The sequence below is a fragment of the Coloeus monedula genome (genome assembly GCF_965178545.1).
Source record: "Coloeus monedula genome assembly, chromosome: 6".
In the NCBI taxonomy this organism is placed as follows: domain Eukaryota; kingdom Metazoa; phylum Chordata; class Aves; order Passeriformes; family Corvidae; genus Coloeus; species Coloeus monedula.
Genome location: NC_138786.1, coordinates 24,827,085 through 24,852,913, shown reverse-complemented (window position 1 = coordinate 24,852,913; position 25,829 = coordinate 24,827,085). Strand labels below are relative to the sequence as shown.

Below are 25,829 nucleotides of genomic sequence, written 5' to 3'. Positions count from 1 at the left end.
TGGATTCTTCACCCTTTCCTCACACATCCTTGGCCTATCCTCTCTTCAGCCAGTCAGGCTCAGCTCTGCACCTCAGTTTCCCGTCAGATCATCTCCATCTGTTTCCCTCTGTAGGATTTTTCATACATTCTTCTTGCCTCCATGACCATCATCATCTCCCAGCCTCTTTGCCCAAGCAGCTCAGACTTAGGCTCTTCCCTGCACCTGCTCAACCAGTCTCTTCTCCTTTCCAGCTTCCTGTCACAGTCTCTCATTCCTCTCTCCTGTTCTTACCAAGTGCTCTGTCATCTTCTCTCATTCTCAGCCTTACTCCACGTTTCCTCCCCTTGCATTTAAATCAAGTTATTTTTGGTAGAGTGCTGGAAGAGTGCTACAGAGGGAAGGGAAAAGGTTTCCTGTCTTAGTGCTGCTGTTCTGTGATAGCTCCCAGCAGCAGCTCTTCCCTACACTCCTTGTTAGAAATGGTTCAACTATTTAATCTGATGTTAAAAATAAATAAATTTGTCTAAACCAGATTTGTAACCTAACAAATTTAATAAATTTTTAAAGTATTTCAGTACTGTAGGAAACAGAAATGATAAAAGCAAATACCATACTTTGTAAATACACAATCCTGTTATCTCCCTTATATCAGTGAGGAAGAACAAGTCCCATTTTCAGGCAGAAATTTTTGAGGACTTTCCTATGATCAAAATCTACTGTACTTGGGGTTTTCTTTTCAGGCAGCATATACAATGAACTAACCTACAAAGCAGAAGAGAAGCTTGGATTTTTTGGCCATTTTTTTCCTGGTATATGAAAACTGTAAGTAAATAACAACAAAAGCGTATTTGAGAGTTATATTGATACTTAGTCTTTTTGTGATCATAATTTCCTGGAACAGATCTGGATTACTGGGGCAATTATAAGCATTATTAGCATTACAACAGATACCAAGGAAATGCAGCCTTACTGAAGGTTAAATTGTATTCATCCACAATCTGGGTTCATGTATTTGGGTCCCACAATTTATACTTCCAAGCAAAACAGTGGAAACTATGTATGATATTGTTTATGTTTGCTAAGTAAATTATAAAGAGCACAAAATCATGTTCCGACTATTATCCAGTGTTAAGAGGAAAAAGGGAGCACATTTACCACTTCTTTTTATTTCACATTGTCATGTCCACTGATACTTTATGTATTTTAGATTGGTCACTTTTTTAGATTATTTGTCTTTGGTACAGCTGTCCTAATACACAATTATACCTGAAATGTATTCATAACTATGACAGATATCTGTGCTTTCAGGGCTGTTTATTGCCAACATTTCTGTCTGGCACAGAAAGCAGATGCTTGACTATTTTTTCCATATCTGGACCTAGTAAGTGAGGCTGTCGTTATCTGTTTCTTTTAAACTCTCACCAGTTCAGGCTGTTTAAGATGTGTTGCTTATGCAGACTGCTGTGGGGACCCTGCCCAATGACAAGTAAAGGATATCTCTATGACAGCTTTTGTTTCCCTAAAATAGAGTTCTCTTCTTGGGAAGCGCTTGAAAGGTATCAGTGGGGCTATTTTTGATCTCAGCAGACTGTTCCTATAAAATTTGTTTGTAAGGAGACAGGAACAGCTTGTAGTTATAAACCTGCTTCGAGACAACATGTTAGTGACAAACTTCTCTCCTAAAGACATACAAAGATTTTGTTTCAAAGTAATTCTGTGCTCAAAGCAACATAAATGACTTTTCTGATTTCCAGAAAAGTCTTTTCTCTTGCTGCTCTCATTTGAATGGCCATTGTATGATTAAATGAAGGAAAAAGTTCTTCCAACTAATATTTTCTTGTGTTTTAATTCATTCTGCTCAATTGTAGATCTCTCTTGAAATAGCTAGAACAATAATCCTTGCTTATAAGGAATAAAACCTACAGGTGAGATGTACTGAGGCTATCTTTAAATGTCTGGCATGCCCTGCATTGAAACTTTTTTAAAAATAATATATAGGAACCTCTTGACCTCTCACTGTAATTTTCAATGAGTAGAACTGAATTTTTATATATAATTTGATATAATAAGCCTAGAAAAATCTGAAAAGGTTGGTAAAGATAAGTGTTCACTGTTACAGAGAGAAAGAGGAAGATAATCTCAAGACAGGTGAGGCACTTTTCATAAGCCTTCTATTGGGACAATTTGAACTCAATCACTTTAATTTGCATTTCACCCCATTATATCACGTAAGTATTGTAACTTAGGCAGCAAAGCTGCTTAAGAATAATAGAATCATAGAACTGTTTGGGTTGGAAGGGATCTTTGAAGGTCATCTAGATCACCTAGGTCATCATCTGTATCATCAGCTTGTGCTAAAATCAGGTCATGCATTGACTGACATGATCATCTAAACCAAAACAAAAGGCTCAGAATTCAGAAGCTACTAAAGGGAGGCAAGATTTTTCCAAACATGCTCCTGCTGAATGCAAGTAGTTTTCTCTGCTTTACATTCGTTTCTGCCTAACAGTAGAATGATCTTCCAAGCAATGGTTTATTAGCAAATATGTGAATGTGTGAAAATTTAGAACTCTTTCATTTTAGAATATTTCTATCTGCATAACTGCTAGCACACTGTCAGTTACAAGCATTGAGTGGTGAAATTAACCATAACTGGGATAGCTAAATAAAATGCTTTAGTACCTAATTGGTGACAACATACATTAATGGAAACATAACTTCTTATTGCACAGGTTACCCTTCCTTGGACACACAAATATTCACCTACAATGTGGATGGTATAAAAATATATTAGGAGTTGGCAGCCTTTCTGCAAGAGTAGCTTTAGTACTAGAGCATGTACTTGGATTTACAGTGACTTGGGAACGAAATACTCCTGACATTTTTATTAACCAGTCAGAAAACTAAGGCTCAGGAAAGGAACAACAGTCATTTTTATTCTGCAGCTGTTACCTCAGATATGCCTGCTAATTTTAAAGTAATAGTCACGGATCTATGATAGCAGAATACAGAGCAGGCTGCAACCTGAGAAGCTCTGCCAAGCAGTCACTGTCATGGCTTCTGTGTGGACATAACTGTAATTTCCTTCTTAACTTCAACCGATCCACTTCTTATTTGTTAATAGGAAAAAATAATCATCTCCATGGGGGACCATCAGTTAACTCCTACACAGCCTTTGACAGCTTCTGTGTAAGCTTGCTGAAGAGGAAAAGGAGGAAACCCAGCAGTTTTACCTTAATCCACTATGCTCACACCACAATTTGGAGAGATTTTCTTCAGGCCTTACAGGCCTGAGCAATAATCTCTCAAACCAAGAGCTGACGAGTGGGTGGGGAAGCTCCTGGCACTGAAGGGGGAGCTGGTGCTGCAGCAGGATGCAGCTCTTTGGCTCTTTTCATTTTTATTTTAAGAAGTAATGGTCAACCATTAACTCATTTTGCTATCGTTATTTGCTCACAGAATAATGGTCAGCATTTGAGGACTAAGGCAATCTCATGGAAACAAGGTGCTCAGATAAGGTTTGTTTGCATTTGACAGTTTAATTCTAGCTGGTGGCTTTTATGAAGAGTATTACATGAAGCTTCTCACTGCCAGGAGCAAGTAAATAGTGTTTACTTAGAGTATTTACACGACAGTGCTGAAAACCCGAACGAAACAAAAGAATTGATGCTGTGGTGTGAAATGTGTGCTGTCCTAGGCTGAAGTGTCAGCAGAGGGTTGGTTTGGCAGGTAATGCCACCCTGAGAGAACTGGGCTAGTAGGAGTACTGGAAGTGCTTTTTCTTGTCATAATATTTTAGAGTTGATATTTCTTAGCTCAAGTGAAGCACTGGGCTTTAGTAATGCTCTGCAACACCCTGGTTCTTCAGATGAGTCTTATGCATGTTAATTCAAATCATCCAAGTATTTCCATCTGGTATATAGTTCACAGTCTGAAGGAAAGGCATGTACACTGAACAGGCAGCCAGCAGCCTGAATTGGTAGGATTTAAATTGAAATTGTGGAAGCATCAAAAGTTACAGTCAGTTCCACATCCAACTGGATAGAAATAATCAGCCTGAAGAGGTTATGTTTATCTAAGTTACATATACTTTTCACGTGGAAGGGTCCTTTTACTTGAACACTAACAGATTTTTCTTCTCTTGGTGGGGAAAACTACTGGCAGGACTTCAGCCAGACTGCTGTTTTTGAAAGGAATTGCTGTCAGCTGTGAAAGGCACTTAATGTGCTGAAAGAGAATGCTGCTATGTAGGAATTTTTAAACTTTTTGACCTATGTTAACTTTTTCTTTTACTATTGAATTTACCTTGCACACTTCTAACATGATTAAATGACTGCAAGGTAAGAATATTTGCCATGACATTTAGAGATAAGGCCATCTGATTTTACATCAGAGGAGATCTCACCCAGGAAATGATAGCATAAACTTTCATCAAGTAGTCTTTTCAGATGTGATGGGGAAAAATTGGGAGATACTTTGTTGTTCTTAAGCAGTTAGGTTTGGGAGAAGCTACTCAGTGTATGTGGTTTTAATCAGATTGGGACGAAGGTTATTCACTTAATCATTTATTTGTTACCAGCATGGAATTAATGTGATTAGTGACTCTACTTTTAGGATCTGTGTCAGCCATGGAACAGATAAATGACAATATTACATGCTGGCAAAACATCAGTAAACACCTACCATTTTATAAACACCTTTCTAGAAATAATTACAGGAAATTGAGACTTTGCAGGTGCACTTTCCCCCTTTTCATCTTTTCAGTGTGAGGAGTGGTTAGCATTTGGAATTCAGAATTCATATTTTTATGAAGACTTTTTAGAAACCTAAGTAGAGTTAGTGCTTCTTTTTTGTAATGCTTTGGATTTGCATTTGGCTCATTGTCATTGGAAATTTTGAAAGTTAAAACTAGTTTGTGTTTTTCTAGTGCGGCATTCTTAGAAGGCCCTAAGGAATGAGACTCCAACTATTGCAATTCAGTCACTGCTTTGCAATACACATTGTCCCACAGATGCTGGGATGGTCCTCTTGGTCCACTGCATTCTGGTCATAGGTTCTTTAGAATAGGGGTCATCTCTGTCTTTTATTTGTGGTATGTGCCTTATTTTTAAAATAATAGCGTTGCTCAGAAAATGTAAGCACAAAACAATGCAAACCTGGCTGCATATTTTCCTTTTTAAATTTTATTTATTTGTTGAGTAATAATAATGTGCAACAGACAAGTGTTAACCTGGAATAAGTTGGCTTTGGTTTTAGAGGGTATCCTTTTTTGTTCTGATATCATAATGAAAAAATCAAAGTAAACATTTCATGCCCATCAGTGCTTTTATTATGAAGATGTCTTTGCTAGTTTAATACAACTAACACGCTGTGTCAGACATGCTTTGCCATCCCAAGTGGCATGTTGCGGGCAGGGGAGGAGTATTACTTCAGTTCCTTTGTGTAGATTCTTCCAAAAGCCAGTGCTGCCTGGATTAATATCATCTTCCCCCTGTCTCTTGTACTGTGATCATTAAAAAGTACTTTCCAGCCAGAAACTATCAGCTATCACGGGTCTGGAAAAAAACTACCCCAAATACTCTTCAGACTTTTAAGTGAGGAGCTAGAAATGCTATTGTGGCATTTGCTTAGACAAAATCTTCTGCAAAAATGCTTACATATCACTCATAGCCTTTCACAAACCTTCAGTGAGAGTTATGACAGTAAGTTTATTACATTCATTCCAAGCTTTTGCTTTAAAATTTTTTATTTACGTGCAAATAATCTTCCTTGCTAGAATTTTCACTGTTTCATCTGACGTGCAAAATTATCCTTGTGGATTCGTGTGATGTCTCTGACTGGTAGCAAAAACCATCTAATAACTGAAATTCTATGCTGGTGTCTTTTTAAAACCTAGACAACAAGTAGTGAGTGATTATCAAGGAAATTATTTTCTATAAAAAGCAGAACAGTAGCTGTAGCCAGTGGTTCCCAAATGGTGTGTTTTGGACACAGTTCTGCTCGGATATTTCAACCAGAAATATCAAGCAGTGGATATTTCAAGCACTCACTGACAGTAAAAACAGTAGGAATGAAAGTTACATTCTGTTGTACAGAGATGAATATAATGATTAAACACTGTAAATAATATCTTACTGCTTCATTATTCTGAGCTACTTGTTTCTTATGAAGAATGTCAGAGTTCTACAAAGAGAAAATGGAGTGAACAGTAGAGTTGGAGAATTTATGCTTGTTTCAGACATTAGGAAAGGACTGGGGTTTTTCCATTTTTACATAATTTTACTATTTTTTTAAAATACATATTTTATATATGTAATGGGGGAAAAGTATATTATTTCTTTCAATTTCCTCATGTGGAAACAAGGGCAATATAGCTACAACAGATACATGAAAAGAGGAAATATTGTCTGAAAACACACCGAGTAAGCAGGACATTACAAGACACTGCTGCCTCCTTGTACATATGTATTAAGTGACTTCTAAGATGAGCAGGACTCCTAAATGAGCAGAAATTATGTTTCATTAATTTCTTCACTTTTCTTCTTTTCCAGTTCCATTCTAATGCTGAGACAGAGAATAGGGAGAAGGATTTATTGTCAAATACATTACCTGATTGCTATTATACTACTTCATTCTTTTAAAGTCTAAAATGAACATTACACTTCTAGATGCATTTCAATTTTAACTATGCTTTCTTTGTTGAAGCAAGATTATTGATATTAGTTAGGCCTACTTTAATAAATAACAGTCTCTTAGAGGGAGTGCTTGTAGCGAGTTAAGAAAAAATGACAACAAAGTATTCTGTTATTCTTACAGATTTTTACACTGGCACAGTGTATTAGAGGTGGAGACCCATGAAATACTGACTACTGAAAAAACAAACAGAAATCAAAACAAATACACATACCCCCACCAACTGCATAAACATTCTAAAAAGTCTCTACCATGAATATCTAATGATTCTTTATTCATATATCTACTCAAACAGTCATTGCTCCTTTGTTCAGCTGAATTATTTTGCTTCTTACCTTGACTTGCAGATAAACTGTGACTCAGCGTTTTACTGAGGTGCTGGAGAATGAAAAAAAAATTGAAGATATTATCAGACATTAAAGAATGCTAATTTTAAATTGAGACTTGGTACTGAAGGTGAAATATGGATGCTCTCTAGTAGTTGCTTTTATCTGATGATTCTAAGAAGATTTAATGTTCCTAAAGCAAGTTTCAGACGATGATAAATTTAATCTTTGAGCCCTGAAGATACTGGTACCCAGCACTGCAAGGTGCACTGGATGCACATTCCTGATTTAGCACTGAGTCAAACATTCAGCTCAGTACTGTGTAGAAATACCTTCAGGCTTGCTGTGCTGAAAATGGATTTCCATCAATTACTGCTATGTAGGTCACTTTTGCAGCTTTTGCTGGGTTTGAGCACTGAAAGTAGTGCTACATACATTTGTATTGAGAAATAGATACTTTATTGGCAGCTTTACCAAAAATATTTAATATTTGATTTTTTTTTTATTGTGTAATAAACATGTGACTTTTGTTCCTGGTCCTTTTGACTAACGAAATAATTTGTCAGTGCTCAAAAAATGTTTGTGATGCACTACCTTTTACATATATCTAATAGCCACTGACTTGATTTAAAACTTTCAGTTATGGAATAAGCACAAAGTCTAATAAAGTCATCCTCAATGCAGTGTTTGTAGAAAGACCTCCCCCTTCCACTGCTGAGTATCTGCTCTAGGAATATAAAGTCAGAAGTGCAATAATTGTACACCACCAGACCTGTATTACCTAGCAAGTAACCTAATTCTATCATAATGCTTCAGAATGAAAAAAAAATCTTGCTGGTGCACGTAAGTAACAAACTTTTTATATACCACCCAAAAAGTCAGGGTTAGATGAAGGGGAACAATGATTTTATTTTTTTTTAACTACCCGTTACTCTCTCTTCATTGCAGTGTTAGGGTTGTCCATAGGATTAATCTGATTACCTCTGACATCCAGTCTGCACTCTATTTCATCTTCACCACACTCATTCACAGCTTTACAGGTGTAAATGCCACCGTCAAAGGGAGTGGGTTTCCGGATCTCCAGGGTCAACACCCCCTGCTTACTGAACATGCGGTATTTGGCATCCCCAGAGAGATCCATTTTGTTTTTGAACCAGAATATCTTTGGCTGCAGAACAAAAAAGAAGATTTTTTAAATAGAAGGTAGAAAATGGAAGATTTACACTTGATCTTGCAGCTTTAATGTAGCCACTAAAGGCTAAATAGTATTATTAGGGCTATTTACAAAGCAGGGTTAATAGTTTTTCAACAACATCTCATTCAGTACAAATTCATGAAACCAATAATTCAAAAGTTCAATATTTCCATTAACTCACAAATAGCATATAGAAAATGTAGGTTTGTGTCCTGTTTTATTGCAATTTTAAAACCCAACCCTATTAACTGTCTACAAAGTCATTCATTTAGGAGTTATTTAGTTGTGCTTATTAAAATGTATTTGAATGCTACAAGTATCTTGGAGAATTAAGCTTCACAGCTCATTAGAACAGAAGTGTCATAAAAGTCTACAGATGCTGGGTGGCCAAACTGGGATGCCAAAGTTTGGTCCAGGAAAGGATTTTCCAAACCCTCTAGTTATCTTTAGAAACTTCAGGAATTTAAAAATGAAGTTCCTGTTGGCTTCTGCTGTGGAATGAAGTTGTTGCTTCTATACCAGTTCAAGCTTTTATGTTTTGTTTCCAGTACTTGAAAATGTGCCTTTAATTTTTATAAATGAAATTTTGAAAATGAAAACTCTGATATAAAGCAAACTGCTTTTGTTATTTCAAGCTCATTGGTACATACAGTGAAGAAACAGTTTTTAAAGAATAGAAGACCAAGCTTTGCATTTATCTGCTTTTCTTTCAGAATTAATGTCTTCTGTTTCTTCATCCATAAACCTCAAAACTACTGCACTGGTTTTATAGAGTGCATTCAAACCTACTGAATCACTTTGGTCTTTGACCTGTGATATATCAATCCAGTGCATCCCACTTGCCATGCTTAATTTTCTTGGCAGATCTCAGCTGGAATTTTTCCTGCCTTAACATTTTTTCCTTGTCTCTCTATAGCCCCTTTATCTGTTTGGGTGTATGTCTCTTATTATACTTCATTACTGGCAGGGCATGAGTACTGTCTCTGCCTGAAGTGATAACTTTACCATGCCATAGAGATCATCCTGAGGTGTGCTTGAGAATCTACAGTTACTCAGAATTGGAAACCTCCATTCACATAAGCTACTCTCTATGAATGAGACCTTTGGAAGAGTACTGCAGTAAGTATGGAAACATTTTATCAAGGTTAATTTGGGCAATGGAAGTACAAAAAGATATCTGGAAAAGGTGCTTTAAGAGTATTTGGTGTCCTGAAGGCTGAGGACTGCTTGTATCCTTCAGGCTAATGTGGAAGGACAAGCTAGAACGCCTACATTCCAAAGCCTGCCACTACTGTACAGTAATAGCTGTAAAACGGAGAAGGTTTTTAAGAATCTTCATTAAACCATGGAAACCAAATGAAGTGGATGCAGATGCACAAAAATGTCAGTTAACCAAGAGGGAATATTGTCACTAACGCTGTCATTTCTAAGCTGAGGCAGCTACTGGAGGATTTTGCCTACAGTTGCTGGTGTTTCTTCTGTAATGTTCTTGTTCTTTTGAAGCTGTTTACATGGATATGCTTCCTTTTTATTTTTGAGTATTGTCTGGAGCTCCTTCTTCATCCAATGAACTTCAGCAAATTATTTTTGTTTTTTAATTTGGACTCCGAGTGATTGTTACATGTTTTGCTCTGTAGCAATCAGATCCTTGCACAGATATGAGGTAGTGAAAGATGCTGAAAATAAGCAACCAGAGGTGAAGGGATTGTACTGATTTAAATTTATAACAAGTTATGTCATAATATGGTAAATTCCTTCACTGCAGACAAAAATCTTATTTCCCTTTTCTGAGAAGTCTAAATTTAGCTCCTAGCTGATACAGTTTTAACAGCTTGTTCCTGATTAACAAAATAGTACATCTTTATGTAGTCTTTGATGATACTTTAATAAATATATTTAGAATGAGAAAATATTCCTGCAAGATTAAAAAAACAAACCAACAACACCCCACAAAAAAAATTCACATGAGACCAGACCTTATTCTAGTTAGTTTTGCAAAATAGCTCAGACTCTCAAAAACTTATGTGGATGCATTGGTGTAACAGAAAACCCGCTGTTCCTGTGTATAATTTGGTTAATGGAACAGTATATGACATTTAGCTGCTGTTTTCTTCAAAGTCTGAAGAGAGCAAAGTATAGATTGTGAGATCATTTCGTTGTTGTTTACCTTCTCCAGTGAGTCGTTTTTATGCAGATGTGGTACATTTCCAGTGGTGTGGTGTCACCACAAGCAGTGACTGCCCTTCCCTCTGTCTCCTTCACCATGTTGCCCCCCCCGGTTCTGCACAGACCCACCCGAACACTCGCCCCCCTCTCTGCCGCAGCCTCAGGTGTGAGCGAGGTGGGACATGGCTGGGAGCCCTCTGCTTCTCCTTGGTACAGCCATGCCACACTCAGCCACGCAGAACTGACAGGAATTCTAGGGCAGCCCGTGGCTTGTTGCAGCAATCTCAGTGACAGTTGTGATGGGTACCTTGGGGATTCCTCTGACAGCACAGCTGAGCGTGGTGTTGTATCCCGCAATCACAGAGCGGTTCACCAAGGGGTGGGTGAATTTAGGAGCTTCGGAGAAGTCGTGTGCCTTGTAACTGGGGGGTTTGTAAATGGTGCCTGCAATTCAAAGAAACAAAATAGTAAGAACTGTGTTGTCAGTTCTGCTGACTTGTGTACAATCTATTTGTCATTTATTTTGCCTGTATGATTTAAAGAAGCTTCAAAGCTTTTGGTATGTGTGATATAACAAGTCTTTAAATACATTTTATTCTAAAACATGTCTCATGTTTAATGTGTTAGTTAAGGTGAAAGGTCCTGGTAATCACGGGTTTTCAGCTTCTGTTAAAAATATGATAGCCATACGTGTGCAGGGAAAGTCTTCACCACAGACATCTTCAACTTTTAACCCCAAAATATAAATATAATCCCCCAGTTGTATTATTTTCTTAAGATAATATAGTTTAGGAAGACTGTATGATTAAATATTTTTAACTGATATTTGTATTAGTACAGGAGATCTGCCTAGATAAGGGCTCTTGATGCTCAAAGTCTTTATAAGTGCTAGTTACTAAATAATGAAAATATCTTTAGTGGTGCTGCTGGTAAGACTGTATTTTCCATTTGCCAGTGTATTACTTCTGGTACTTAGTGGCTTTTGTGATCTTTGTTTTGAAGAATATGTTACCTGTTTTTTGGATATGGGCGGGATTTTTGGTGGTTGCAGCAGTTTCACTCAATCCACACAAATTTTCACTGAAGATTCGAAAAAAATACTCATTTCCCATGATCAGGTCTGACACTATACAGTTTGTGCGACGATAGTGATCAAAAACAGTATACCATTCCTGTAACAAGACTATACTGTTTAGAGAGATGTTATGAGAGGTCAGACATGGTGCTAGTTTTGGGATGGAGAGATTCTTTTTGCTACAAGGAAAAGACAGGCAGACAGGTATTTAACACTAACCTGTGAAATGCATATTATGTTGCTTCCTGTGAAGATCAGCTGATTTATTTTCTTACTTTTATATTCTGGCGGTGTGATAGATGTATGAATACTTGCATTTTGAGGAAAAATGTCCCCCAAGCCTCTACCATATTTTAGCCATACCCATATCTGGGGAATCTGGTATGAGTTATGTACTCAGAACATGACTACTTAATGGGGTCTTCCATGAGAAAGACATTTTTTGGCTTGACTGGCATACGTACCTCTCCCAGTATATACCCTGGTATGCCCAGCATCTCACTTCGGGTCTAGCTCTTCCTCCCTCCCCTTCAATTTTTTGCCGCATTTATGAAAAATGTAATTCCAAATAAAAAGTATAATTCTACCTTCTAAGTAGAGCTGTCTATGCAGTCACCACCAGAGACTGCACATGCTTGATCTCTCTTCCATTTTCTATTGAGCATTTAATGCAGTTCTATCCTTCACCTTTTGGGCTTTTTTTTAGATTCTCTTTCTCAATGTTTAATTGCCTCTGAAATGCCATAGGACACCTCGAACACACAGCTGAGAGTCATGAATTCAGTCATTTCCCTCAAGTCTCTGTGTTCCCAGAGCAGGTGCTGGTTTAACTCCATACAAAGCCATGGACCCAGCCCAAGTTCTTACCATTGTTTTTTTGTCAGCTTTCTGAACTGTGTAGCCCAAGATCTGAGCATTGCCATCATCTTGGGGAGGTGTCCACTCCAGGGCTGCATTAAATCCCCAAACATCTACAAGCTTTATATTCTGAGGAGGACCAGGCTTGTCTGCAGAGGAGACATAAAAAAACACCTTAGCTTTTAGTTCAAGATCCATAGAGCTTTGTCATTTCTCCATGCAGGGAGAGAAAACAGAGCCTGATAGCAATCTATAATCTGATAGCAATTTCATAGCAACACATTTCATTTATATGAAGTTAAAACTGTAAACAAGAAATTTGGGGAATTTTCAAAAATCCTCTTAATACTCTACCGAGAGGCCTGAATCCTACTGAGAAATAGACAACACACTAGAATTAGTAACATGGGAACCAGACGAACTCTTCTTTAAAGTGTAATAAGAAGTTTGTGTTGTTTGGATGGATGTGATTAACTCTTCAACTGCAATTTTATCACTTTGTTGCCTCAATGCAATTTCTTGGCCATTTATCTACATTGCTGTAACAACCAGGGCGATGGGCTATGTGCCTTCCCCCTGAGGAAGGCCAGCCATTTGGGAATACAACTTTTCCCTCTTGGCTCAGTGCTTATTAGCTTGCCCACTAGGTGATATTTCTCTGTAACAACTAGAAAAAGAACAAACTCTCAAAGAGATACAGAAGTCTGTGTCCTTTTTAAGATACATGGAAATATAGAGAAAAACAATATAGAATGAAATTATTTTAATTTTCTTTTTTCTTTTTTGAGTATCATTCATAGTTATACCATGTTTAGTCAAATGCGCTAAGATTTAAATTAGATTTATTAAATAATAATTCTGTCTGTTTTAATTTGAGGACACTGGTTCACCTTTTTGATGTTAGGTTGTTGCACACAGTTATGGGGCCTGTTGGGGAGAGCTGGGTAATTGATCTTGTTATTGAGTGAAAAATAGTTCAAGATCATTCCAGACAGCGGAAGGAAAACTGTCTCTCCATTTTGTAGCTAAGCTGGAAAAATTAAGAAAATGGTAAGAATCTGGTGGATGTAGGTTTGAGATGAGCAAAGCACAGAGGAATGTAATTATAGGTGGCTTGTAATCTAATTCCTAAAGAAGGATATGCAAAGCAGTAATAAACCAGCCTTTGTTATTAGGGGAACTGTGACTTTCTACATCAAAGCATAATGTGCTAATTCTCTTTTCACTGACAAACTTTGGAATTGAAAACTGCTTTATAATTAGGTTTGACCCCTACTGTCCTCCTTCAAAGTGGTGCCAACTAGAACACCGCATGATGTCTGATAAGGGATATGGAATGCATGGCTCTCATTCCATTTATCATCCTCTTTGTTCCTATCTTACACTAACATTTCAGAGAAAAATCTGCCGTCTTCTGTGTTTCTCAACAGCCACCAACCAGGTAAAGCCTTCCTTCATTTTATCCTCTGTTTCTGAAGTAGGGAATGGCAGTGTGTTGTCAAATGAGCAACATTGCTTATGGAGATGTGGAAATGCGTTTGCTGTTAACTTGAATCACAACTTAAAAGAAAAAAAAAACTATTTGTGTTGTTAGATGTGTATCTTTATTACACAGCAACCAATTACTCTGTTCTGATTTCAGAGAAGAATTTTTCATACTACATATCTGTCTGCATATATGTGAAGAACAACTTTAAAAACATGTAGAGATGGATAAATTTGCTACATGGGTTTTTATATTCTTGATCTTTGGTTCAATGAGACAATGCAATCTGCAAGAATATCCATTCAAAATTTCTTTGTAGAATGGTAGAATATTTCTTTCTCAGTACTAACCAGTACATCTCTAGCTTGTGAATAGAGGATGGGAAAAGTTAAACTTAGTGATGCTTCGGTACCAAATTACTTTCCTCTGACGGACACTGTGTTAGAGTGGGTATTCATAATCTGAGGAAGAATTCTGTGTTACCCTCAGCACAAGCTCAGCTGAGGATTTTTGCAAAGTAATGAAATTTATAAGATGGGAAGAAGACATAAAGTGTGAATTATCTTCCAAAAATAAATTATAATTCATATTTTCAAATAATACATCATGAGAAAAATAATTAATTCCAGTTTAAAAAGGTAAGTAGAGAACTGAGGTTTGCTTTGGTCAATAGAAGACATGATGGGAGACATAATTTATTGATTCATGTAGAGGGGGAAAGAAGTTTAGGGAGCTGTATTCTCCAGATATTGGAGATAATTTCATTATCTAAAAGCTTTCTAAATGTATTTAATAAATACTGTATTCCTATAGTAAAAGTGCATATTTTTTTGGTCTGCCAAGTAAATGGCAGCAACAGTTTTGGCAGCAAGGGAAGGTGATGGCAGTTACAGAGTTGTTTCCTCTTGTTTGGAGCTCACAGGTGACTCATCACAGCAGCAGAGCTTTTGGCTACCCGCATTCTTGGCTTACTCCAAAAAAAGATAGGGTCTGAAGCCACAAGCATTACTTCTTCATCAAGTAGATTTTGCCAAGGGAAGTTAGCTGGTGAAAAGACACCTCAAAAAAATCACTGATTAATTTCTTGTGTCTCTGAAAGCCTGGTTGGCTTTTCAGCCTGCTGTTCTACAGCACCTAAAGCACCACTAGGAGTACAGAAAGACTGCCTGAATCACCCATATTTCTGTCTTGCCAAGAGAATATAAAATCTGGGGAACAAAAAGTGCAGTTGACAGAATTCTGATGACAGAATAACAGAATCAAGATTCAGAGTAGATGCCCTGATTGGAGAAGTATCTCCAAGTTACTTCTAACTTGTTAGAAGCCCTTCTTGGTCATTAATTAAATGAAATATACATATTCCCATTCATTTGAACAAACTGCCCAGGAAATACAAAGTTAATGCCTGTCCTCCAACTCTTATCTGTGTGATAAGATTAGTTGCTTTTTTTCAATCATTCATTTTCTATATGAAATAACTCTTTGACAATGGTAGATGGATGTGGTTTTCTGACTTTCTACAGTATCAAACAATAGGTGGATGACACTTGGTTCTATGGTCTAAGAGCAATGGCCAGAATCAAGAATCACTAACCAATTTTAGAAAGGTATTTTAGTGTGTAGGGTGCAGTACTCCCCTTACCTGAGTCACAGAATGGCTTGGGTTGGAAGGGACCTCAAAGATCATTCAGTTCCAACCCCCTGCCACAGGCAGGGACACCTTCCAGTGGACCAGACTGCTCAGAGCCCCATCCAGCCTGGCCTTGTACACCTCCAGGAGTGGGGTAGCCACAGCTTCTCTGGGCACTCTTGGGATTATTTTGTTTTAGCTGCCATTTACTTATTTTGCTCTTGTAGAACTACAGCCACCTCTTGAGCAGAAGCAGCTGCTGGTATTAAGACATATTTGCTTCAATTTTTTATGCCTTTCTTTTTTGCTGTTGGCACCATTACATACCTGTTCTGCCAACATAATTTATAAAACTTTAAGCAGAGTAAAGCCAGAATTTTTAATTCCAAAACATTAGGAGCTGAGCCAAAACACGTATTCTAAAAATGTACTAATACATTGGAAGAAATTTGGGATAATAGTGTGAAAGTGTGGGGAAAGAGAAATAAACACAGTTATAAAGAATGTTAAAAAGAGTGGTAATGAGGAGAAATAGAAGAGCTCTGGCTGAACATTAATGAAAGATCTCAGAAGGAGGCAAGATCTCAGAATATCTCTCACATAATCCCAAGAGAAATTATGGAAACTTTGGCAATGCATTTCTTTGAAATGACATTAGAAAAGATACTGGAAATTGAAGAATAGAGAATAAGCCTCAGACTAACTAGACACTCTTAACAGAGTAAGGCATTACATGTGAATTTTCCAAATTCACAGGACTGTGCCTTCTAATTTTTGGAACAGTAGAGATATATTATGGCAATGATTTTATCTTCACTATCCTTATCTAATAAAAAAAAAAACCCTGTAGGAGTACATCTATTCCAAGATTCCTATTTCCTTCCTTGAGTGCAATATGGCTCTTCCTAAGAACACCAGAACTCTCAAGTTCTTTCTATCTCTCTCAGAGTGGTAGAAAGAAGATTGATAAGGATGATCAAAGATATGGAATGGCATCTGTTTGAAAATAATCAAAATGAAGAGTCTAAAATTTGAGAAAGTTAACTGAGGTGAGTGTGACTGAAGGCTATAAAATCATGAGTAACATGGAAAAGGTGAATGATTATTCATGTTTTTTTCTGATACAAAACCGTATGGACATTAAAAGAGATTGTCAGGAGGCAGACTCAAATCAAAACAAATAGATACATGTACTTAAACTGAAATTCCTTATAAAAGGATGTTTGGATTCTCAAGCTAGACCTGAATGAAAATACAGACTGGATAAAATTAGGCAAGAAAAAAAATCACTGAAGAGCTATGGAACACACAGAATATCCCTCATCCTCTGAAGGTCTCTAGGACACATATTTCAAGGTGGGAAAATATAGTAGGAAAAAAAGGTCACATGCTAGCCCTGCTCTGAGCTTGTCCTGCTCATCTGCAACCATTGAAAAGAGAAGGGATTCTGAGGTAGTTGGATCTTTGGGTTGCCTCAGTCTGGCCACTATTTTGTTTTGTATGATATGCTTAATTCTGATGTTGTCAGAGTCTTACCTATGATTTGTATTATTATTGCAACTTTATCAGACATGTTTTCTATCTGAAGAGTGACTTCATATGTTCCTGAGTGATGAAGCTCTGCCTTTCTGATGAAAAGGATTGTGTCCGTGTTGCTGTTCCGAATTCCCACATCTTTGGAGTCTAGAGTTTGACCATTTTTCAGCCAAGTGATTTTGGGTCTTGGTTTACCCTAAAGAGAGAGAAAAAAAAGGAATTTTTATTTTTTTAGGCTTTAGTGGATTTCCATTTTTCTCTTAGTGATCTATAAATCTAGAGAGTCTAATGTAATACACAGAGTTGAGATAGTAAACTCTCTAAATACTTTACAATTCCTGTTTTTCTCCAGACAAATATTTGCTCCCATCTGTCTGGTTTAGTGGCACCATGCTCTGAGGATGCCATTTAGTTAGAGACTGAAAAGATATTGAGAACAAATCCAGAAATACTATTCTTGTGCTGGTCTGGTACTCTTTCCCAGGCATCAGTGAAGCTAACAGGTGATCTGACTTGTTCTGATTGTTATTGGCAGAACCCTTACACACCTGAGGACTTTATTAGCTCTGCTCCCCTTCTTCTGCCTTTCTTAAAACATTTGATGCTCTGTCCCTAGGCATTTTTAAGATCTCTTGAAAAGTTATTATCATCTTGCAGTCTTGGGGTGTGAAATTTACTGTATAATTCTTTCTGCACTGCAAAATAGTTTTGGTGACTGTCAGCTTAAGCAGTCAGCATCGCTACATGCATGGAAGATGGCATTATGGAATCAGTGAGATATCAGTGGTTTGCATCACCCTCATCCAGCCATTTCCAGGAAGGATGGTAAGTACTATTTAATTATTCAAAAATTGTTGGAGTGCTACTGCCACAGTACAACTCCAAACAAGGAATCCAAGAAAACAGAAAATTGCCATGATGTATTTATTAAGTGTATTAATAGTTAATCCAACAGAAAACAACTCAGTGGGGGTTTTTAAGTTTCTGCCAGATTACCAAGGTGAAACAGTGCAGCACAGGCCTGGAATAGTTCAGATGGGTGGTGGGGGAAAGCAGGACCTTGCAAGCCAGCAGTCAGTTCTGCTTAGGCTGCCCTGGAACTGAACTCTAAGGCACTGAAATCGGGACACTCTGCCTCCAGTAAGCAGCAGAGAAAGCAGCTCCGAAAGGCTCCTCAATCCGCTGGGTGTCTGAAACATACTCTGAAAGACTGTATCTCTTCCCTTAGCCTACAGGGGGAGATTAGGATACTCAGACTCTTGGTTTTGGTGCCTAAAGGTAGCCAGAATAATAATGAATCTTTGTGCATTGCTACACCTTTATTTCAGGTTTGTCTGGTATTTGCTCAGAAAGTCTGTGTAGCATCATTTTTTTTCAGTGGTAATAGGAAAAAAACTCCACCTTTTATAAGATTCAGGCCACGATCTGTCCAAAATTATACTTAAAGGATGTCTAAAACACCTAGAAATTGCTATTCATTCATAGAGGCTCTCTTCTCAAATTCATCAGATGTAATTTATTTTACATCAGGGCTGATATACACCTTGAATGAGGAATGCTTTTGGATCTTCCATTTTTGCTATCTGGTAAAATATTTTCTTACAGCTTTCTGCCAAGGAGCATAGTTAAGAGCACCTCAGGCCTGTAGCTTGGAAATAACAGATACAAGATAGTTTTGTCCTGTTCTAGTGTACCTTTACACTGGTCTCATTTCATAGAACTGATTAGAGAAAGAGATGGCTTCTCTTCAGCTGGAATGTATAGTAGAAATTCTGGAACAAGTAAAAGTATTTGAGTTGTTTTGTGTTTTGTTTTCCATATCTATGTGTTCCTATTGGTGAACATGACAAGAACTGACTCTATTTTACATCCCACATACGTGTGCATTTTAAAGTGATATGAAGATCTTCCTTGAAAAATTTGGCTAGGGAATGCTTTCAAAATAAAAATAATCTGCTTAAATAGTATCGTTTGGTGGGCCTTTGTTTAAATTTCTACTTTGTCAAGACAAATACTTGTCAGGTTTTCAGACTGATTAGAATATTGTTCCTGCTGGTGTTGTACCATGGCTGAACAGATAGGTTCACTCACAGCACCTCCTTTTTTGAGGTGCTGTGAGTGCCAGTGAAGGATTGCAAGTGTTCAAAGTGTTGGTTTTCATATACTCTTATATTTATAGATTGTGAAAAGCACAAACAGATAGAAAGCATGTTCCTAATACATATGTCAGAGGATTGGATTTCTACAATCTGTAATAGATAATCTGAGACAGAACAGTGAGTGACAGAGTGGCTAAATAGCACCCCAGAGAAACTTCAGGGAGTTCACAGCCAGGGAAGAATGAATTTAAATGCTCTCAGATATTTATATTCACATATAGATGATGGACAAAAAGACTGCTCAGCACTATTGTGAATTTTATCCACTAATAGCACATAATATCCCTCCTCGCATGCCACGTAGTTAATTTTGAAGCAAGAATGTGTTGATTCTCTTCCTTTCACCAGAATGTTCCACCTGCTTAATGTACTCGACAGAAAAAGGGTTAGTAACAGTGTTTTACTTTCTTTTCTGAACATTTTGATCTAAAGATTTAAATAGATTTGCCAGTAGCATTAAGCCCAGGATACCTTGACGATGTATTTCATAGAATTTCACTGTAGTGACCACAGAGGTCACTGGAAAGGTTGCACTGAGACTGTAAATAGTGGAAGACACTGACTTCCACTTTCATTAGATCATAACTATTGTATCTACTTAGAGTATTCTGCAATATTAATGGTCAGGGACTTAAAATTTTTCAAAATGTAAAGGAAAAGTTCTTTTTGACGTGCTTTTTTTGAAAGCTCATCACTTTTACATATTCTAAATAGCTATAGCCACAATTCTTAGTACTGTGAAAGCTGCAATTCAAACTATGACAGATTTAATTCACTCAAAAAGTACTTATTAAATTAAAGTCCTCTGGCTTTGTTCTCAGAGTAAAATCTGGTGTTGATGGATAGATTTTAGCCTTTTTTGTTAGCCTTACCCTTTAGGAGACAAGGGTTTATGCCAGCACATGATTTGTCAGTCAGATACTCAAATAACTTGTCAATCAGTTGGTTCAATTTGGCCAAATTTGATGGAGCACTAGAAATCTCTAGGATGAGCTTAGTACAGTTCTGTGAAGAATTGATGACAGAGTGAAATGCCAAAACCTCAGTTAGTGTCCCCACTGAGGAAAAGTCAGGGAAAGCTCCGTCTTTATCTATTTTGTTTGGCAACAGCTGAATGATGAGGCAGGATTAAGTGAAGCTCTGGATTAGCTGCTAAATGTTACCCTGGCCAGGAAACTGAGGACATGTCAGTTAGGACTCCCCAGGGGAGTAGGGAAAAGAACTGGGAAATCTCTGGGAATATTGCAGTGAGGCTGCTCTCAGCAGAGGAGGCGGCTGGATACGCTGGGAAGGGCGTGATATGGGGGTGTTGTGGTTTCGCACCTCCCTTCCTGGCAGAGTCTTGTGGGGAGCAGAAAAGGCCTTTGCTCTGTGTGTGCACTGCTCTCAGCAACAACTAAAATACCCCTAAATTATCAATAGTCTTTCTGGCACCAATTCGAAACATCACCCCATAGTGGCTTCCATGGAGAAAATGAACTCTGCCCAGTGACAACCAGCACAAGGGGACATAAGACACAAATCTCTAAAATGCTAAACTTTATTCCCCTGCTTATGGGACAGCTTGTCAAATTTGTGCAATTTTTCTTCAACTTGGGCATCAAAGAAGGAAAAATATCTGGTTTTTTAATTTTTTTTTTTTTTTTTTTAATAACCGCATAACTCAGAAATAGCAGATGTACAAATCTTGAATTTTGTGTGTGGCTAGACATCAGTGAAAAAGTCTTTCTAGCAATTTTGGAGATAAGGAATGTGAAAGCAAAAAATAGCCTTGTGATTATGCTGAAATAATTAAAGCATGCAATTCAAGAAAGTTACTCCATGCATGGGCTTGCAATTGTGTACTAATCAGATATATCTTTGTGAAAAAAGCAACTTTTCATGTAACCCAGTAACCACAGGGCAAAAAGACGTGTACCTTTAAGCTTACATAGATTTTGCTCAAATAATTTTTTCTCCCCTGCTGGTACTGCTCAAACAAAAGAATGTAAGTGATGTGTGCATGTATGTCTCCCCTGTGGAAAAAATGTTTTGCATATCTCCAGTGTCTTTTATATGAGAATTTCAAAGCTCTTCACTAATAACAGGATTACATTTCCATAAATGTCAATCCTGGACAGTAGAGAAATTTCAGTGTCTTGAAATTTTAACTGAGGACTTGATTAAGTGATATATCTGTTATTACTGAGGATAGGTCTCTCAGAGCCAGAGTCTGTAATTTACAATTTCTTTTGCTATGTCTCTCAGAAAACCATTTCCTTACACACCCTAATTCTTGCACTCTATTGATATTGTAGTCTTGCATCTGAAAAAAGGCATGTGGTGTTTTACAAATGGCCAGATAGTTGCCCGTACAGCTCTAGAAAATGCCAAGAGGAGGTAACTGGTTAGGTCAGTCTGTGTAAATTTTAGCAGTTTTGTGCATGACTTAGTGAGGCACCCTCGATAATCCTCATCATGCTCTGTTTTTTATACCTTCAGCTCATGTAAAGTAATGCCCAAGCTCCTTGTACACATACTCAGATTCTGCATAGGGCCAACTGGGATCTTCTGTTTATGTGCAAACTCTAGTTTTTGCAGTCAGCCTTTCAGAAATTAACACACTTTTTTTGCCGAAGAAGTTGCCCAGTGACATCACATACCTGAGTTCCAGAAGAGTAATTAGTTGGATTCTTACACTTTTGTCTAATTCTCTCAAAGGTGCATCCTGTGTTCAGTAAGGAAGAATGGGCTTGATTTACTTACCCCACTTTTTCTTCTTCCCCAAAAGGTGGGATTAAGGAAGAAACTGTGACTATAAAAAAATTGTGACTGAAAAAAGAGTGATTCCCTCCCCCTCCTCGAATGTTTGAGAGGGTTTAACAAATCATCAGCCATACTTCTGTAATTTTGCTGCAGCAGTGAAGCAATGGGAAGTTGCATTAGGGACACTACTTTAGGTTAAGTGATGGTAAATAACCATGACAAAATTGAGGCTGATACATACCTGAAAAGGAATCACAATATTGATTGTCTCACCCACTTTCTTCACCAGAGTCTGTCTGAGGTGGCGTGGCAGCCAGAATTTGGGACGCTCTGCAGTTAAGCATTAGTACACTAAATACAAAGCTTTTGATAATATGCAACATTTCATATAGCACAAATAATGCAAAAGACCGAAGAGAAGAGACTTGGATAATTGTCAGCACAAGAAAATTGTGCAAACGCTGTTCATGTTTTTAGGGAGTATCTCAGTGTCTAAGTAGTTTCAAATGTATTTGTCTACTGGATATAAATTTAGTATCAAGTCTCAGTTATATATTTACAGCTGAGCATGTTTCAATGACAGCTGGATTTGTGAAAATGTTTCACATCTGAAATGCCAAATTTGGGTAACTTCTGTTGGATGTGAATCTTCTATGTGGACTTTGTTTCTTTGGAGAAATTGTTTATTTCAGTAGAAAGGATGGGATAAAGGGTGTATTGGATTAAAAAGAGTAATTATAGATTATGATTATCTATTGCTATATTGATACTGCAGCACCTTGTAAATTGGAGATATTTATGGACATACTCAGAAAGCAGAGCAACTGATGGATTCCTTTATCTTTCCACAGTCATTCAGTTACAGCCCTTTCTTTGAGGTGGATGTAGTGGAATCTCATTGTAGCATCTTAACTTTTCACTAACAAAGAAGGGACCTTACTGCATGTTTTTTTCATCTACACTGAAAAGCTTTCTACATTCTCCTTTTGATCCTTATTCTTTTCCCTGTCATTTAAATAAGGAATTTCTTAACATACAATTACAGTATCTGTCTTTATGACCATTTGGTATTGAGATGCAGTAAAACTTTGTTTTATTTACATTGGCTCAGTGACACTCTGGAAGACACTTCATGTGAGCCAAGGTTGAGGAATCCACTATTAGCAGCTCTTGATGTCTTTTGGACTCCAGTCAAATGAATTTGAATCTACTGCTGTTGGGTGATACACAGGGTGGTAACTAATAATCTACAACAATTAAGTAAATAGATCTCTTGCCGTAGCCAACACAGTCATTTTGCAAAAACGTAGCAGCTTTTCAAGCAGAGAGGTAAATATAAAAAAAATGTCTCTCAGATGCTGACAGTGTCATTGCAAGAGGTGAAATGTCCATATTTTTGAAAGTAAGAAATAGAATTTTATTTTAAGATCTTTGCTTTACAAATATAAGACCTGGATGTTGTAGAGATATCCTCAGAGTCAGAAGATACTGGGCACCTAATCAAAGCGGAAGAGCTGTTTGGGTGTTATTCTCAGATAAAGGCAGAATTTTGGCAAGAGGAAATAAATGAGTAAGGTTTGGTCAATAGAGATACTCACGTAGGATCTCTTGGACAGTAACAGGCTCTTTTATTGTTGCTGCTCCACTCTCTCCAGCCAAGTTTACAGCCTTGATACGGAAATAAAGTTTGTCCCCTGTGACCAGATCTTTAATCAGTGCAGTTGTGCGCTCAGTTAGGCCAGGAAGAGCAGGAATCCATTCTGTAGCTGCAAGAACAGTATTTGCATATTGCAGTGATACATTATTTTTCCAAAGCCATGCTTTGTTTGCAGTTGAAAGAAAATTTGTGTTAGGGTAAAATGAATTCAAGTTACAATGCCGTGTTTACAAGGGAATAAAATAAGCTGGAAGAAGAACTCTGGATGCAGGAGATGTGTACACATGGAGTTAAGGAATCTGTACACTTTGTTATTCAAGATAGCCAAGGATAAGGGAATAATCTTTGGGCAGTTCCTTTGGCTATTTTTTTTTTTTTTTTGAATAGAGCTTAGAGTTGAGGGACTTCTTTACATTTATTTTTACTACATGGGAGCGGGGAGAATTTTTGGAAGTAACTTTAACAAGAAAGGGAAGCCTTAATTTAATTTTTTTTCTTGGAGTACATATACCTTCTGTGGCTGTCCAAACAGATTGGTGAGAGCCACATATGCTGAAAACAGTAATAGAGCACATAACTGTTGGAATTTATTATTTACTTCTCAATTGACACAGTAGAACAGAATTCTTAGTGCTTCCTTATTCTTAGGCGCAGAAATATGACTGATAAAATCATTCTGCAATGACATAGAGAATCTGGTAATGCTACAGTGATGTCTCATTAAAGACTATAAGTTATTTCTGGATAAATTATGCCCTGGAAACCCTCTAGTTTAGATTATCTGGCAGTTGAGCCTAATGTTAGGGAAAATGTCAATATTAAAGTGACTATAAATTTGTTTGACTTTTATGACATGAGTATTATGTTGTAGCATCACAGAACATTGAATTTTGTAGATATGGTGCTGTTACACTCTTTATTACCAGCACAAGTATTAAATGAGGTAAGGTAATGGTTACTTTAAAGTATGACTGATGTTGTCACAATCATGTTATTATATCTGTTTCAAGGAATGTGCAATTCATGAATGATACAGAAGTATAGTAGTGACTATAGCACAGCAATGATATTTTTGCATTACTTATGTGTATTAAAGTTTATGATGATTGTGAAGATGATATTATGGATGTGACTTCCATGGTTTACAGTCACATTGTAGTGAGTATGGTGATGGTTGGCCAGGATGTTAGACACAGATTAGAGTTAAAATTTTATCATGCTGGATATGGTTATGTTATTGGTGGTGTATAGAGGTGAAGTTATTGCAATTGGAGCATTTTTAAAATATTTGGTTGCTGCTGCCTAGTACTCATGCTTACTTACATCCATCTTTGCAGTATTCCAAAATGTAACCATCTAATCCCCCAGCTCCAATCCGCTCAGGGGGCCTCCACTTCAAGGAAACAGTGCTGTCAGAAACATCTTCCACTGTAAAGTGGGTTGGTTCACTTGGAGGAGCTGTAAGGAAATATGGAGAAGTAGATTCTGAGAAAGAGCAATACAACTATGAGAATTCAAAGGCTATACAAGGAGTGATTAACAGGTGATTTGTGTATCACTATCTATTTTAATGAAATAAATCTACCTGAAGCTCAGTTGTAAAGTGTAACACCTTTACATTTAATAAAAGCACAGCCTAAGACTCCTATAGTAGGAAGGGGAACAAGTGGTTAAGACAGTAGTTTCTATTCACAGATGCTCCCTTATAAGAGAAGCCACTGAAAAGAGAAGACTTGCAGAAGGGAGTCAAATTGTCATCATAAGTCTGCAGAAAAGTTTAGAAATGAAAATACATACCTTTTGTATTCTGTACTTACACCCTGGTTGTAACTGGACAAAATTCACATGGTCAGAGGACCAAATTCACAGTGGCTAAATTTCACTTCACTCACACAGTGGAGAAAATGACCAAAAGTTATGACTACCTGTTTACAGAAACACTGCTTCTGATTTGTGCATTTGTAACAGAGACATACTTGAGAAAAATATTTTGGACTGAAAATTTTTAATTTGATGTAGATACAGCTTTTTCATATTTCTTCAGAACAGGTGTGTCATGGCTCTTTATAAGCCCAGAGTTCAGGAAGACCACTAGCTAAAGTCAGCCTTCTGCAGCATGACTATTATCTACTAATCAAAAAATAATCAAGAAAAGCCCTTACTAGAGGATCCAAAATACAAGTAAATGTTACTGTGAAATAATCGATACCAAAAAGCAAACAGAAAACAACTTTTTCAAAATAACAGATTTTACAAAGTTAGTTAAATACAGGTTCACAAATTGTGGAACGATTGAAATCAATCTTAGTTCCCAAAGTTAT

The 25,829-nt window shown here is 37.2% G+C and overlaps 1 protein-coding gene across 1 annotated transcript in view; it reads right to left on the bottom strand.

Annotated features, from left to right (window-relative positions):
- Window positions 1-7,929: 7,929 nt before the first annotated feature.
- MYBPC3 (myosin binding protein C3) overlaps window positions 7,930-25,829 on the bottom strand; it is a gene marked incomplete at both ends in the record, with an annotated part of 59,285 nt that continues 41,385 nt past the window's right edge. The window contains 8 exons of the mRNA XM_082283452.1: window positions 7,930-8,169; window positions 10,670-10,806; window positions 11,375-11,534; window positions 12,305-12,444; window positions 16,948-17,143; window positions 22,093-22,181; window positions 23,450-23,617; window positions 24,832-24,966. Coding sequence (XP_082139578.1) covers window positions 7,930-8,169; window positions 10,670-10,806; window positions 11,375-11,534; window positions 12,305-12,444; window positions 16,948-17,143; window positions 22,093-22,181; window positions 23,450-23,617; window positions 24,832-24,966 — 1,265 coding nt within the window. The remainder of the gene's footprint in view (window positions 8,170-10,669; window positions 10,807-11,374; window positions 11,535-12,304; window positions 12,445-16,947; window positions 17,144-22,092; window positions 22,182-23,449; window positions 23,618-24,831; window positions 24,967-25,829) is intronic.